Source organism: Schistocerca nitens, chromosome 5 (assembly GCF_023898315.1).
Source record: "Schistocerca nitens isolate TAMUIC-IGC-003100 chromosome 5, iqSchNite1.1, whole genome shotgun sequence".
Taxonomy (NCBI): domain Eukaryota; kingdom Metazoa; phylum Arthropoda; class Insecta; order Orthoptera; family Acrididae; genus Schistocerca; species Schistocerca nitens.
The window spans coordinates 720807099-720823858 of record NC_064618.1 but is presented as its reverse complement, the minus strand read 5'-3'; the positions used below and the strand labels follow the sequence as shown (position 1 = coordinate 720823858).

General features: G+C 42.3%; 1 protein-coding gene across 6 annotated transcripts in view; it reads right to left on the bottom strand.

Moving 5' to 3' along the window:
- The window catches only part of LOC126259759 (xaa-Pro aminopeptidase 1), a 155012-nt gene that overhangs the window by 103011 nt on the left and 35241 nt on the right, over positions 1 to 16760 (bottom strand). For all 6 annotated transcript variants that reach the window (XM_049956753.1, XM_049956758.1, XM_049956759.1 and 3 more), the window contains exon 3: positions 5536 to 5704. In XM_049956753.1, coding sequence (XP_049812710.1) covers positions 5536 to 5704 — 169 coding nt within the window. The remainder of the gene's footprint in view (positions 1 to 5535; positions 5705 to 16760) is intronic.

The following is a 16760-nucleotide window of genomic DNA, read 5'->3' as shown; positions in this document are numbered from 1 at the left end:
CCTTAATCACTGTCCTTCACTCAACTATCTCCTTCCCTGTTCCCACTCCAGCACTACACAGCATGCACAGCCAATGCATCCACATCTGTTTACATCAACCCTTTTGGTCCCCCCCCCCCCCCATCTAACCACCTGATTGCACCAAACTGCCCCACCCTCTCTTCACCTAATCCCTGTATGTTCCCACATGCAGCACTTTACCATCCCTCATCTGCATTTAATTACTCTCTCCCCTTCCCTCCAAGTGCATCATCCACATCCCACACCCTCAACTATACTCCTGAATATTCACAAGACTCTAGTAACATCATCTGATATCATTTATCATCATAACAGCACAAATACAGTTAAAAATAGAACATCCTAGTATACTCCCCTATTTCCATGACCTTAATGCATACGGATTTTCACTTGAGATTTGTGAGAGTGCTTTTGATTTTCTATTCTTCTTCTTACCCCTCCCTCCTCCTCAGGGAGGCAATGAACTCAGCGCACGTTTAAACTGATGAAGGCTCCTCCTGGCAGAAACTGATACTGCCTGTCTAAAGTGGGTAGTATTTATATGAACTCAGTCCATCATTGTTTCTGAAACAGTAGCACTTCTTAGCACTTCTCTCCTAAGTCACATCAGAACTGAGAGACAAGGCGTGGCCATTGGACAACCGTGACATCACTGCCCCAGCCTTTTCGTTCTGTCGGCAGCTTCACAGCCCCGACTGTGCCATGGAGATGTAGCAATTTCACCTTACAGATATGATTTCTGTGATATCAGTATAATCCGCTTATGGCAGGGCCGGCCAAACGCTGCACAGTGTGCAGACGTGGGGAAGTGCTGCACATGTGCGCACGTGTGTGACAGCGAACGATAGCGACATCTGTTATTAGACATGTGTCCTAAATGAACGGCGGCAGCTCCACTCCCCTTTTTATGTGGTACAAGCAAGAGTGCAACATACCCAGTCTCTTTCACCCTTGGTGACCATAACCTTAACAGAGGTACTGAGAAATGGCAGGTACTGTAGCAAAGAACAGGAGGTCTATGTCCTCAGTTGTTTAAAAATGACTGGGAACTGCAATTCTTTTTTGTAGCCATTGGCAAAAACTCAGTGTTTGCTGTGCTGCCAAATAATAGGCAGCCAGCATAAGTTTTCAATTGAAAGACACTACAATATGTATCACAAAGATGACTGTAGTGTACTCGACAGTGAAGAATGGTAAGCAAAATTAAATGTCCTTAAGAAAATGGATGAGACAACTTGGTTTTACTGTAAGTCAAAGTAACTGATACTTCTTGAACTCTTATTTTCTTGTGTTACATTTATGTATATTTTACTGTATGCTGTACAATGTAATGTTTTCAATTTTCCAAAATGACAACCACACTAAATCTTCACTGCAAGCAAGTTTTAAAATTGCATTAAGAATTGCACAATCTGGGAAACCCTTTTCCAAAGGGGAGTTTATGAAAGGTTTTCTGATTGATGCTGCAGAACTTTTGTGTCCCACGAACATTAGCAGGTTTCAAGAAATCAGTCTATCCAAACAAACAGTGACAAGACGTATCAGTGCTAAGGCCGGCGATGTGCACGGGCAGCTAATAAATAAGGCTAAAGACTTTGTTGCTTTCTCTGTTGTGCTCCATGAAGCAACAGATCTCACAGATACAGCCCATGTTGTGATACACATACGAGGTGTCGATAACACACTTTGTGTAACAGAGGACGTTTTGGACTTAGTACCTTTGAAAGAGACTACTACAGGTGCAGACTTAATCCAAGCTGTCGAGCAAGCGATTGATGGTGTCGGTATGGACTGGAATTGGTTAGTCTCAGTGACCACAGATGGAGCACCATCAATGCAAGGCCATCAGAGAGGACTCATAGCATGGATGCGCAAAAAGCTAGGACGCACAGACGAAACGTTGTATGGAATTCACTGCATTCTGCATCGAGAGGCGCTTTGTGCAAAATCAGTAATGTTAGCAAACTTCATGCACATTGTTGTGCGTACTGTAAACTATCTGAAGACACATGGGCTTACGCATCGCCAGTTTCGGCGGTTCTTGGAGGAATTAGGAGCAGAGTACAGCGACATACCTTACTATACCGAAGTATGCTGGCTCAGTCGAGGTAAAATGCTGAGAATATTTTTTGATTATGTTTGGTCATAGTAACATTCTTACATGATAAGGGAAAAATGAACCTATGTTGGAAGGCCCTTATTGGGTATCAAACCTTGCATTTCTCGTGGACATTATGTCTCATATGAACAGCCTGAACGTCAGTTTGCAAGGTGAAAATAATTTAATTTCTGACATGTTGGAAAAAGTAAATGCCTTTGAAAGGAAGCTTGCACTTTGGGAGAGCCAGCTATTGACACAAAACACTGCACATTTCCCGACTGACTGGTCCATCAAAGTGCTAGATTTTAAGAATACGTGTCAATAATTGTAAAAATTAAAGAACAATTTCAAGCATGATTTGCAGATGTTACGAGTTTGTCTCCTGTCATTCGCCTCTTTGCTCGACTGTTCTCGTCATCAGTTGAAGATGCTCTGAATGATCTACAGATGGAACTGATCGACCTACAGTGCAATACAAGACTGAAGGACAAGTTCTTTGCAGTGCAAAGTACAAAAGAATTCTACGAAAATTATTCACAACAAGAATTTCCACACCTGCACCGAGAAGCCGCGAGAGTTATGTCCATGTTCGGGTCGACATATGTTTGAGAGTGTTTTTTCTCGGTGATGAAAATGAATAAATCAAGGTTTAGATCAAGCATAAGTGATTAAAATCTTCGCAACTCCTTGCATTTGTCAATGAGCAGTGCTTTTGTGCCTGATATTGTTGTTGTTGTTGTGGTCTTCAGTCTTGAGACTGGTTTGATGCAGCTCTCCATGCTACTCTATCCTGTGCAAGCTTCTTCATCTCCCAGTACCTACTGCAGCCTACATCCTTCTGAATCTGCTTAGTGTATTCATCTCTTGGTCTCCCTCTACGATTTTTACCCTCCACGCTGCCCTCCAATACTAAATTGGTGATCCCTTGATGTCTCAGAATGTGTCCTACCAACCGATCTCTTCTTCTGGTCAAGTTGTGCCACAAGCTCCTCTTCTCTCCAATTCTATTCAATACCTCCTCATTAGTTATGTGATCAACCCATCTAATCTTCAGCATTCTTCTGTAGCACCACATTTCGAAAGCTTCTATTCTCTTCTTGTCTAAGCTATTTATCGTCCACATTTCACTTCCATACATGGCTACACTCCATACAAATACTTTCAGAAACGACTTCCTGACATTTAAATCTATACTCGATGTCAACAAATTTTTCTTCTTCAGAAACGCTTTCCTTGCCATTGCCAGTCTACATTTTATATCCTCTCTACTTCGACCATCATCAGTTATTTTACTCCCTAAATAGCAAAACTCCTTTACTACTTTAAGTGTCTCATTTTCTAATCTAATTACCGCAGCATTACCCGACTTAATTCGACTACATTCCATTATCCTCGTTTTGCTTTTGTTGATGTTCATCTTATATCCTCCTTTCAAGACACTGTCCATTCCGTTCAACAGCTCTTCCAAGTCCTTTGCTGTCTCTGACAGAATTTCAATGTCATCGGCGAACCTCAAAGTTTTTATTTCTTCTTCATGGATTTTAATACCTACTCTGAACTTTTCTTTTGTTTCCTTTATTGCTTGCTCAATATACAGATTGAATAACATCGGGAAATAGGCTACAACCCTGTCTTACTCCCTTCCAAACCACTGCTTCCCTTTCATACCCCTCGACTCTTATAACTGCCATCTGCTTTCGGTACAAATTGTAAATAACCTTTCGCTCTTGGTATTTTACCCCTGCCACCTGCAGAATTTGAAAGAGAGTATTCCAATGTACATTGTCAAAAGCTTTCTCTAAGTCTACAAATGCTAGAAACGTAGGTTTGCCTTTCCTTAATCTTTCAATTATCAATCATTTCTCATGACCAGTGATAAATGTGTTTGGATTTATTCCTTTCATAATTAAAAATTATTGTTTACTAACTGAATTATTGCCTCATTCTGCTCCATGTTACATTATTATCAGGAAAATTGGTCATTAAACCGATTGTTCCATTGTATACTTACATTTAGGGTTTTTTTTTTATGTGTGAAGGGCTACGCTCAGCTGAAGTCGATGAAATATAACATTCATCTAATTGTCGGCTATTATGCAGATTTCAGATGGAACTGATGAAAGATATAGCAATAATGGTATTGAAATAACAGGTGATCATTGGGGGGTCTGCGATTATCATTCTGTTCAGAGGTCAGTGAGACAGAAATTGTGTGGGTGTAACTGAGGGCACCAAGGATTAGTTATAGGAAACCTTGCATTAGTTTAATGTTATTTGAAATCATGAATAAGGCTCGTTGGAAGTCGCTAAGTGCTCTCTTTCTTAAATACTAGATCAAAAACATTGTGTGTATTTTCGTGCTGTCAGTCAAGCTGCCTTAATAAAAACCCACGGTTGTTAACTGTATTACTTGTCTTACTGGGTTAAACTGCTAACATAAAAGTAAATGTCTCAATGAGTAGATTGACAGTATTTTAAATGCTTCATACGCGAAATACCTTCCCATGGTTGGCCTGCAAGCTGTGGAAAGAGCACTAGAATGCACCAGTACAGAGTATCCCAACAAGTAGATAAAGCAACATCTGTGCGTAGAAACATGCACTACATGAGCGCTGACGGCTGCGGCGTGCACGCTGTGACCCAGAAGTTGCACATGTGAAGAAGCACCCCACGCGTGCAGAATTTCTGGCCAGCCCTGGCTTACAGTGTCTTACGCAAAAACACCTAACTGGCCCCCGTACTGCGGTTTCTTGTATCGTTCTGCTGTAACATTTTCCACTAAGTCAATCAAGGCATTGTTCTGCTGGGACAGGTAAAGCTTTCTAATTACTGCCAATTATTAATAATCCCATCACAATGTGAATCTCTTACACTAACTTCATATCTGAACATTGAATATTTGAATGATTCTGAATAAAATGCCAGCACCAGTTGCAATTTTTGTTTTAAAAACCATGACTGGTTTCAGCCCCCCTCCCCACCCCAAGGACAATTTCACATCCTGGCACATACCACTGGATAATGGCCTTTGAGAGCAAAACTGGTTGTGATCTCTAAATCAAACAGAAAAGTGCTTGCATTTTATTCAAAATCAATACAACAGTAGAGGAATCTTTATCAACGTGCTCCATATGCCAAACAAGCAATTTTTTAATGTGTTCATATTGTCCAGTTATCCAGTAAACATTGCGTATAAACAAATTACTCTCAGGATATCTTGGCTAATTCAATAATCTTAACATCCCACCTATGCCTCAAGTAAAGCGTAGCAGTTCACCTGTAATCTACCATCTAATTGTGTACATGATGGTTGTGATTATTTAATGTTATATCATCAAATGGCAGTCACCACCCAAATTGTTAGCATCATGCTTATGCTATTTTCAGCAATGTGACATGTCACTGTAGCATACCTTCCTTCATAAGTGTCCAGTTATCATCCATTTGCTTTGTTGCTTGAAGAAAATAACGTCCATCTGTCCACAAACAAGCCTGTGTTTCAGTAATAACAGCAGTCCCAGCAGATCCAGTAAACCCTGATATAAATGCTCTTCTTTTATCACATTCTGCAAGGTATTCACTCTGTAATAAAGAGTTAAACATGTATCAGCCTTAAAATCAAGGACAAAAAGATTCATTGTATATACTACACTAATGGCTTATATGAATCAAAGCTAAGATCAACACCACACTTTCAGGACAATTCATTCATTTCTGGAAGTTGGGTTAAGAAAGTGGAAGGGTACCACATGCTCCTGAATGACAAATGACAAGCTATTCAGAATCAAAAGCTCAAAAAATGCAAATACACATTGTAGAAGTATGAATTGTGCACAACAGAACAAAGGTACTTATTCACATTCGCCATTTACCAACGAAAAAACACAAAAGTGAAAAATGTCATTTTAACAGTAGCACATGTGTCACTTTCTCATTTGCATGTAAAAAGCTTTTAAATAAAAAAACTTTATACAGATTAGAATCTTGCAAGAAGGAAAAATCTTTGTTTTATATTTACAAGAAACTTTGCTAAAAGTCAGGCATTTTACATAGCTACACAATCGAAACCTTTAGATGCACTCTTAATTTAATGCTTTCAGAGCTGTAGACAATTTACAATTTGTAAAGAACAATAACGGGCATAACGTCAAGAAGAGGCTTAATTATGACTGTTACTATGGAAGTGGGAGAGCGGAAGAATGGTATAAATGTGGCTGTCCTCTCCAACTCGGCAATCGCTCTTTTATTAAATCATCTAACAAACTGTTTTCCCACTCTTCGTGCAGTTCCTTTATGTCTGTGAGTATCTAGCCTCTGTATGAGAAATAACATTGCTACAACTGAGAACATTCTGTAATTCCACCTCTACTATGTAGCTGGAATGCATGTCCAGTTTTTGAATGTATCAAGCTTGATGTCATGTACCACCTCCGCCAAATGTGTGCAATTTCTGAAGAAATTAATAAACTTCAGCATATCTACCATTAATAGCATTCCTGTACATACATAACACTACAATCATCCATTTTCATAAGCAGCTATGGAAATGAAAGTTTATTCTAGGAAAGTGATGTAGCACAACTCTGACATGGCAAGTGGCACAGAGAATATAACTTAACAACTGGTTAGCATCACATCATAAATCCCACCAATATGCTGTGTATGCTGCAGTTGCAGATTTTTGTACAGGTTTCCCCTATCCTTTCTATCTGGTATATAAAACAAAAATCCTCGATTCCTAAGACACACATCACTCCACTGCTACACAGAAGATTGGTTGTTGAAGCACACTCAGAATTTACAGGAACACAGGACTGGCAATGCTGGTCATCACCCAGCTCATTTACTGAAGTGCTCACAATTTGCACCACCAGGATGTGCATGTAGCTTAAGAGAACTACAGATGTACTGACCCTTTCCTTTGCTATGGCACAAAATAATGAACTTGGAATAACTGCATAAACATTATGACACCTTCCCTTCTAATGCAAGACGGCACCAAATGGAGGACTTTTAAGCAATGTCCTAGTTTGGGGCACTGAACCTTCTGGCATCAATGCACCAAAACAACATCACTGTGGTGACCACACAGTAAGAAGTAAAAAGACTTATTAAGAAAGCAACTGGCCACTGAAGAGTGAAGTTGTGTAATATTACACCTCTGCCTACGTGCCTTCAGACGCTGACTGAACACAACTAGCAGAGCAAATGAAGTCAACAGACAATGGCGACTGCTGGCAACAATGAATTGCTGCCCACCTGTGTGGGACTGCTGCTGTGGGAGGGGTACTGACCAGGAGACTCATTAACATCCCCCAAATCTGACACTCAGTCTCAGTTTTGCTCAGCTTGCTCAGATTTTCTCAGATGGTCTCCAAGTGAGCACATCATGCTGAGGTAGGCTATCAGTGCCAGAATAACTCTGCTTTGAACATCATTTACGTTTGCAGTACATGACGACGCAGCCAGTCACCTACTCCGCACTTAGACTCCAGAAGCAACAGGCATCCGCTTGAACAGAGGATTTCATGCAGACTATCGGGTATCTTCACACTGCCAAATCACCTACTGGGTGATTTCCTCCTGAGGACATCCACCTCCCTGGTGGAGTGTGTGTTTAGATCTGGACTGGTAGTAGTAGTTGTCTTCCAGTCCTCATCTACCACCTTGTTGTTGACCAACACCCAGAGTGGCACATCCCTTTGACACCTAGCATGACGTGGGCAAACATCTGAGTACCGTCCTCTCCTGCACAAGGCAGGCCTGCAGCCTGGTCGGGACTATCATGCATTGGTGTGCAGTCTTTGACAGCATCACCAGTTCTTCCGGCTACAGCAAATGATGCAGCTTGTGCACTGCTGCCCAGACATACTTTATGACCATGGCTCACTGGACTCTGCAGTTCACTAAGTCATCCTTGGGTTGCTACCCTAACCCTCAGCAGCGACTACACCACTGTATCTAACACGAATAAAAGTCTAATTCAACCAGGGATGTTTTACCACAGTTCACTACTCGATTCTAGTCACCACAGCCCACAAGCCATGTCCTGTCAAAGGAGATGATATTACTTCCTGACTTTCGCACAACTGTTTCCTCCATCTCAGCAGAGGTCACATTCGTGATGTCTACCCTTCGATTCCAGAGATGCTCACTGTCTGAATGACAATCAAGTTGTAAGACAACTCAATAGGTATATTCAATTCCCATAGATGACATATCACAAGACTAGTTGATAGCCTTCCAAACTGAATATGAAGCACTCATAATTCATCCGGGTAGAGATACGAAATATTTTATTCTGGTGTATCATGAACAATATTTTATTTAAAGTAAACCAGATCACCATTGCACTTGCAGAACAATCCAAACATACAATGAAATGAGATAAGTAGAATCGTTACAGAGGTGGGTGTATCACCAAAGCTTGATTGGTAAATAAGTGAAAATTTTGTTGGAACAAAACAGTCAGAACATCAAACTGCAGCAAAGACAAATTCAGTCATAACACTGCTGGCAGCCAGTACAAGAAATCTTGACAGCTCAAGTGACCAAATCAGCTGAGGATGTGTGTTGATGTCTGCCACTACACCAGCAAAGAAACATCATCAAAGCTGACCGGGAGTGAGTTTGGCACCTGGGGAGGAACAGCTCAGTTACTTCGTAAGACAGTCTCCACAGCAATATAAAATTTACAATGGAGGTATGAAAGGACTAACAGCTCCCTTTCTAGATGTGTTGGGTGTGGAAAACAGTGAGAGCCTGGGACATGTGTATCAAAATCTGACAAACCTAAATCAATAGCCCTACAAACTGTCACATCACCAACTGAGCCAGAAAAGGAATGATTAATTTGCTCCTAAGGCATATGCTTGAGCTGCAGCACCTCATACAAGAGATGCAACACCTGGAACATGTTCTAAGGAGTAATGCGTTCTACATCAGTTGCATAAGAACTGTCACAAAATGTAACACTCTGAGAAGTGACACACCGCAAGAAGAACATTGGGTACGACCTTTCTGTCACACATCCCCTGGGTGATGGAAAGAATCAGTCATATACTGGACAAACATGGCATAAAGATTATTTACAAACCAACCAAGAAGTTCAAAGAGTGTGTCAGATCAGCACAGGACACAATGGACCCACTTGAAACATCATCAGAAATATACTGCATACCCTGTACATCTGGAAAAGTATACTTGGGAATGATTGAATGATCGATCCACACCAGGATCACCAAACATAATGACATTGCAAGTTGAGACAGGTGGAAAAATCAACTGTGGCAGAGCACACACTGTGTGATACCGACCAAATATAAAAATGTGTCAACATGGAAGTACCTGCTGTGAAGAAGAGCTACAATACGTGCTTGTTCAGATAAGTCACAGAAACCCATAAAAATGACAATGCTTCAAAAAATAAAGAGGAATGTCTCAACCTAAATGGATCCTGCAATGAAAGAACATTGCAGGCAGCAAAGGGAGAACCACAGCAGTAATGAACAAGGAAGAGCTCTCAGATGTTGGCATGACAGCTACAGAACTCTACTCCAGTCCACCACTAGCAATGGCGAAACATCAGAAAAACTGTCAAACAAATGTCAGCCAAAGAACCCAAGACAGAAACCAACAGGCAATCAAACTAGTCTGATCATGTTATCTCATGTTTTCAAATGTACCACATGACGATGAGTATTACTGTATGTCCATCTAAAATATGCTATCTACTATATAAATTGCTTTGTCTTATTGTATTTATGTTCTTGTCTTTGAATTTAGCTGTACATCAGCACTTTCTTCCGCTGAGCCCTTCAATGACATCTGGCAGTGTTGAGCAGCAACTGGGTGGGGGGATGGGAGAGGGAGGGAGGGGGGGGGGGAAGAAAAAAAGAATAGTGCAGCTCACAAAAGAAAATAAATTATCACAGAAAAAGACACCTGCCCTCAAAAGTATTTGAATGAAGTGAAGACCAATGGATCTGAAACATTTTTTGAACATCCAAACAAATCACTATATCTGACACACTAATTTCAACTTTTAAAACCGTGTGGCTAGATTCAAATTCTGAGTCCCATGAAGAGGCAACAACAACCTAGGTAGGTATTTTGCAGACCTTACAGAATATTATTTCAGGAGTGTATTCTATTTACCAGAAAAAGTGCATAACCTTAAAAATGCTTGCATTTAGACTTAAAAAATGACCTTTCACTTACAAATGGACAAATTTTCTTCTCGTCCTTGTAGCGATGGTATGTGTTGTACACTGCCATTGTGCGGACTAGATCTCCTGTAACTGAGCTAACAACACTCTTTTCATTTTACTCACTGATTCTATACTGATGGGGTGCTATATCGTTATATGAGTCTACCAATTCTTCCCTAGGATGCATCAGCATAAGGTATCATGTCACACAATGAATACCACCACACATAGCACACAACATAACACTGAATACCAACATGCAAGACCTCACTTGGTATGCACCCTGAAGATGTGACTAAACACAGAGCTGCTTACCAGCCTGCTCCTGAAATGCCTATTTTACAGTAGCTGTCACCCCAGCCAACTGGATTAACACTTACCACAACACATACAGGAAGAAAAGTGAGATAAATGTATCACAAAGCTGGAACAACATAACCATACCATACCTTTAACAAGATGATTTCTGGTGGTCATTTCTTACATCTTTAGGTTCTTCACTTACATAAAGCAATACCTGATACCAAGCCTACCGTGTTCTCCTATTTTGATATGAAACTTCCTGGCAGATCAAAACTGTTTGCCGGACTGACACCTGCACTTGAGAACTTTGCCTTTTGCGGGCAAGTGCTCTACCAACTGCCCTCCCCAAACATATGACATGTCCTTATAGTTTTACTTCCACTGTACCAAGTCCTACCTTCCAAACTTCCCAGACACCCTCCAGCAAAACTTGTGGGTCTTGCACTTCTAGAAGAAAGGATATTGCAGAGACATGCCTTAGCCACAGCCTCGGCGATGTTTCCAGAATGAAATTTTCATTCTGCAGCGGACTGACAAGTTCATTTCAGTCAAGAATAGCAAGAAGCAAAGAAGCTATCAGAAATAGATATAGATAGAGATGGAGAATGCTTTCCTCAGCAAAAGAGCCCTATCTGTATCAGATAATGATAAGAAAATAAGGAAGGAATTCTTGAAAGTGTGTGTCTAGAGTATAGCAGTATATGGAAGTGAAACATGAACCATCATAAATGCAGAGAAGAAACTAGAAAAATGAAATGTGGCATTACTGGAGAACAGTAAAAATTAAGTGGCAGGTAGGTCAATGGCCTTGCCACAGTAATAACACCGGATCCATTCAGATCACTGAAGTTGAGTGCTGTCAGGCTGGGTTAGCACTTGGAATGTGACCATCCGGTCTGCAGAGTGCTGTTGGCAAAGCAGGGTGCATTCAGCCCTTCTTAGGCCGTGTGAAGAGCTACTTAATTGGAAAGTAGCGGCTCCAGTCACAAAAACTGACAATGACCGGAAGAGCAGTGTGATGCCCACATGCCTCTCAACATCCAGATCCAGTGACACCTGTGGGCTGAGGATGGCACGGCACTCGGTTGGTAACATTGGGCCTTCATAGCCTGTTCGAATAGAGTTTAGTTAAAGTGGCCTGATTGGGTATGAAATGAAGAGGTGAGAGAATGGCCAAAGTAATATATCTGATCATGTAACTGTGTGCAAAAAGAGTCATTTTAATTAGTAATAAGTGTAATATTTAAGGAGATTTTTGGTCTTTATATATGCATTACCATTCTATTTAACTGATTAACTGAACACTTCAATTTAGAATTCATATATATATATCTAAAAACAAAGATGATGTGACTTACCAAACGAAAGTGCTGGCAGGTCTATAGACACACAAACAAACACAAACATACACACAAAATTCTAGCTTTCGCAACCAACGGTTGCTTCATCAGGAAAGAGGGAAGGAGAGGGAAAGACGAAAGGATGTGGGTTTTAAGGGAGAGGGTAAGGAGTCATTCCAATCCCAGGAGCGGAAAGACTTACCTTACGGGGAAAAAAGGACGGGTATACACTCGCGCACACACACACATATCCATCCACACATATACAGACACAAGCAGATATATTCGAAGACAAAGAGTTTGGGCAGAGATGTCAGTCGAGGCGGAAGTGCAGAGGCAAAGATGTTGTTGAATGACAGGTGAGGTATGAGTGGCGGCAACTTGAAATTAGCGGAGATTGAGGTCTGGTGGATAACGGGAAGAGAGGATATACTGAAGGGCAAGTTCCCATCTCCGGAGTTCTGACAGGTTGGTGTTACTGGGAAGTATCCAGATAACCCGGACGGTGTAACACTGTGCCAAGATGTGCTGGCCGTGCACCAAGGCATGTTTAGCCACAGGGTGATCCTCATTACCAACAAACACTGTCTGCCTGTGTCCATTCATGCGAATGGACAGTTTGTTACTGGTTATTCCCACATAGAAAGCTTCACAGTGTAGGCAGATCAGTTGGTAAATCATGTGGGTGCTTTCACACGTGGCTCTGCCTTTGATCGTGTACACCATCCGGGTTACAGGACTGGAGTAGGTGGTGGTGGGAGGGTGCATGGGACAGGTTTTACACCGGGGGCAGTTACAAGGGTAGGAGCCAGAGGGTAGGGAAGGTGGTTTGGGGATTTCATAGGGATGAACTAAGAGGTTACGAAGGTTAGGTGGACGGCGGAAAGACACTCTTGGTGGAGTGGGGAGGATTTCATGAAGGATGGATCTCATTTCAGGGCAGGATTTGAGGAAGTCGTATCCCTGCTGGAGAGCCACATTCAGAGTCTGATCCAGTCCCGGAAAGTATCCTGTCACAAGTGGGGCACTTTTGGGGTTCTTCTGTGGAAGGTTCTGGGTTTGAGGAGATGAGGAAGTGGCTCTGGTTATTTGCTTCTGTACCAGGTCGGGAGGGTAGTTGCGGGATGCGAAAGCTGTTTTCAGGTTATTGGTGTAATGGTTCAGGGATTCTGGACTGGAGCAGATTCGTTTGCCACGAAGACCTAGGCTGTAGGGAAGGGACCGTTTGATGTGGAATGGGTGGCAGCTGTCATAAGGCCTGGCCAGACAGAATCCGGCCTGCCGCTGAGACGGACGGCGCAGCGGGAGGCCGGGCCAGTCAGCAGCCAGGGACGCCACACAGGCAACGGCCGGCCGCATCGACTCTTGATGTGTCAGCTGTTACACTGTGGAAAGGGCCGAACCCCATTATTAAGCTTGCATGCATAGTGAGATTGTCTTGGCGTTAGACGATTTGGAAGCTTCACGCGGGACACGTTATCTTTGTGCGAGTTATTATTATTATTTTTTTTTTTTTAAGTGCAGAAATGAGTAGCTCGCACTAGCCATACGAAATTGCACCAAGAAGAGGAGGTGTTGGGTGCACGACATTAATAGCAAGAGAGAAAGCTTAGGAGAAAACTATCATCTGTGTATTGATCTAGAGTCTGACGAAGATAGGTTCTTCAAATATTTTCGCATGTCGCGAGAATGTTTCGAGGAACTGCATCGCCTGATAAAAAGGTAGCACCGAGAAGTGCACAACGAACTGGAGAAAGCCAGTTGATACAGGGCACAGACTAGCCATTTGTTTGCGGTAAGTTTTACCATTTTTTTTGCCTTTTTGTGCTTCAAACAGAAGTCTTATAATTTATTCCATTTCAGTTTTGCTGTATCATATGAAAGATTCGGCGGAAGAAAATGCTATCCCACAACGTAGTTACGAGTGGAGTGATAAATTTATCTGCAGTGTTTACGAATACAGCAAACGATAGTTACATCTAGTTCCGTATGTCCCGCTAGAGAGAACTTTCTACTTAATAGATTGTTTTGTTTCATTGTATTCATACCATTGTCATTGAATTTAAACAAACATATCTTTGAAACTTCCTGGCAGATTAAAACTGTGTGCCCGACCGAGACTCGAACTCGGGACCGAGTTCGAGTCTCGGTCGGGCACGCACACTCCGCTGCAGAGTGGAAATCTCATTCTGGAAACATATCTTTGATCGTTAACTCATCTATTCTTTCTATCGGCAATTGACTACAGGCAAGTCACCAGACCATAGCTTTTTCTTTTCGGTTAGGACGTTCAACAGTCTCAGAAATTGTGAAACAAGTGTGCCAGGCAATATGGACTGTTCTACAACCCAAGTATTTACCCACTCCTACAACAGAGATGTGGAAGGAATCTGAAAAGGATTTCTAGAACTTTGGGGGTTTCTGAACTGCCTTGGAAGCATAGACGGAAAGCATATCAGGTTAAAATGCCCGAAGGATAGTGGATCCCAGTTCTTCTGTTACAAACAATTCTTTTCGCTGGTTCTCCTGGCGATCGTTGATCCATACTACGAGTTTACAGTAGTTGATATTTGAAATTATGGACGTCACAGTGACAACACTATTTCTGAGAATTCAGCTTTCTATCAAGAGTATATTGAGGGCAAAATTATTCTACCTCCAAATCAGGATCGCGTGTATCATACAAAAAGTTGTCCTGTCTCACCTCCTCTGTAAGTCTTTCTGTGTCCATGATGCATGCCCAACGAGCTGCAAGACAAAAACCGCCTCACGCCGCTGCTTCCAGTGTGACCACAGAGCGGTTGAGTGCGCCAACGGAGGCAAGCAGCCGCTCCGGCTTGCGGCGAATCTGTAATCTGTGACAACCCGGCGGCGACCGGTGCGGCAGGCCGCGTGCCGATGCGTCAGAGCCGCACTCTGTGTGACCGCCACCATACAATAACGAGCGATTCAACAGTGTGGCCTGCCCGCTGCGGTTCAAGGCCACAGGCCAGACGGCCAGGCCGCATTCTGTCTGGCCAGGCCTATAATGGAGGTACTGTTGCTTGTTGGTGGGTTTGATGTGGACGGATGTGTGAAGCTGGCCATTGGACAGGTGGAGGTCGAGGTCAACGTCAAGGAAAGTGGCATGGGATTTGGAGTAGAACCAGGTGAATCAGATGGAACCAAAGGAGTTGAGGTTGGAGAGGAAATTCTGGAGTTCTTCTTCACTGTGAGTCCAGATCATGAAGATGTCATCAATAAATCTGTACCAAACTTTGGGTTGGCAGGCCTGGGTAACCAAGAAGGCTTCCTCTAAGCGACCCATGAATATGTCTGATGAGGCAACAGTTTGTTGCGAAAGCTTGAATTTTGTGTGTATGTTTGTGTGTCTATCGACCTGCCAGCGCTTTCGTTTGGTAAGTCACATCATCTTTGTTTTTAGATATATTTTTTCCCACGCGGAATGTTTCCCTATATATATATATATATATATATATATATAGGGAAACATTCCACGTAGGAAAAATATATCTAAAAACAAAGATGATGTGACTTACCAAATGAAAGTGCTGGCAGGTCGACAGACACACAAACGAACACAAACATACACACAAAATTCAAGCTTTCGCAACAAACTGTTGCCACATCAGGAAAGAGGGAAGGAGAGGGAAAGACGAAAGGATGTGGGTTTTAAGGGAGAGGGTAAGGAGTCATTCCAATCCCGGGAGCGGAAAGACTTACCTTAGGGGGAAAAAAGGACAGGTATACACTCGCGCACACACACACATATCCATCCACACATATACAGACACAAGCAGACATATTTTCTCCTTCCCTCTTTCCTGATGTGGCAACAGTTTGTTGCGAAAGCTTGAATTTTGTGTGTATGTTTGTGTTCGTTTGTGTGTCTGTCGACCTGCCAGCACTTTCATTTGGTAAGTCACATCATCTTTGTTTTATATATATATATATATATATATATATATATATATATATATATATATATATAGAGAGAGAGAGAGAGAGAGAGAGAGAGAGAGAGAGAGAGAGAGAGAGAAACATTCCACGTAGGAAAAATATATCTAAAAACAAAGATGATGTGACTTACCAAATGAAAGTGCTGGCAGGTCGACAAACACACAAACACAAACATACACACAAAATTCAAGCTTTCGCAACAAACTGTTGCCTTGTCAGGAAAGAGGGAAGGAGAGGGAAAGACGAAAGGGTGTGGGTTTTAAGGGAGAGGGTAAGGAGTCATTCCAATCCCGGGAGCGGAAAGACTTACCTTAGGGGGAAAAAAAGGACGGGTATACACTCGCACACACACACATATCCATCCACACATTTACAGACACAAGCAGACATATTTAAAGACAAAGAGTTTGGGCAGAGATGTCAGTCGAGGCGGAAGTGAAGAGGCAAAGTTGATGATGAATGACAGGTGAGGTATGAGTGGCGGCAACTTGAAATTAGCGGAGATTGAGGCCTGGTGGGTAACGGGAAGAGAGGGTATATTGAAGAGAAAGTTCCCATCTCCGGAGTTCGGATAGGTTGGTGTTGGTGGGAAGTACCCGGATGGTGTAACACTGTGCCAAGATGTGCTGGCCGTGCACCAAGGCATGTTTAGCCACAGGGTGATCCTCATTACCAACAAACACTGTCTGCCTGTGTCCATTCATGCGAATGGACAGTTTGTTGCTGGTCATTCCCACATAGAATGCATCACAGTGTAGGCAGGTCAGTTGGTAAATCACGTGGGTGCTTTCACATGTGGCTCTGCCTTTGATCGTATACACCTTC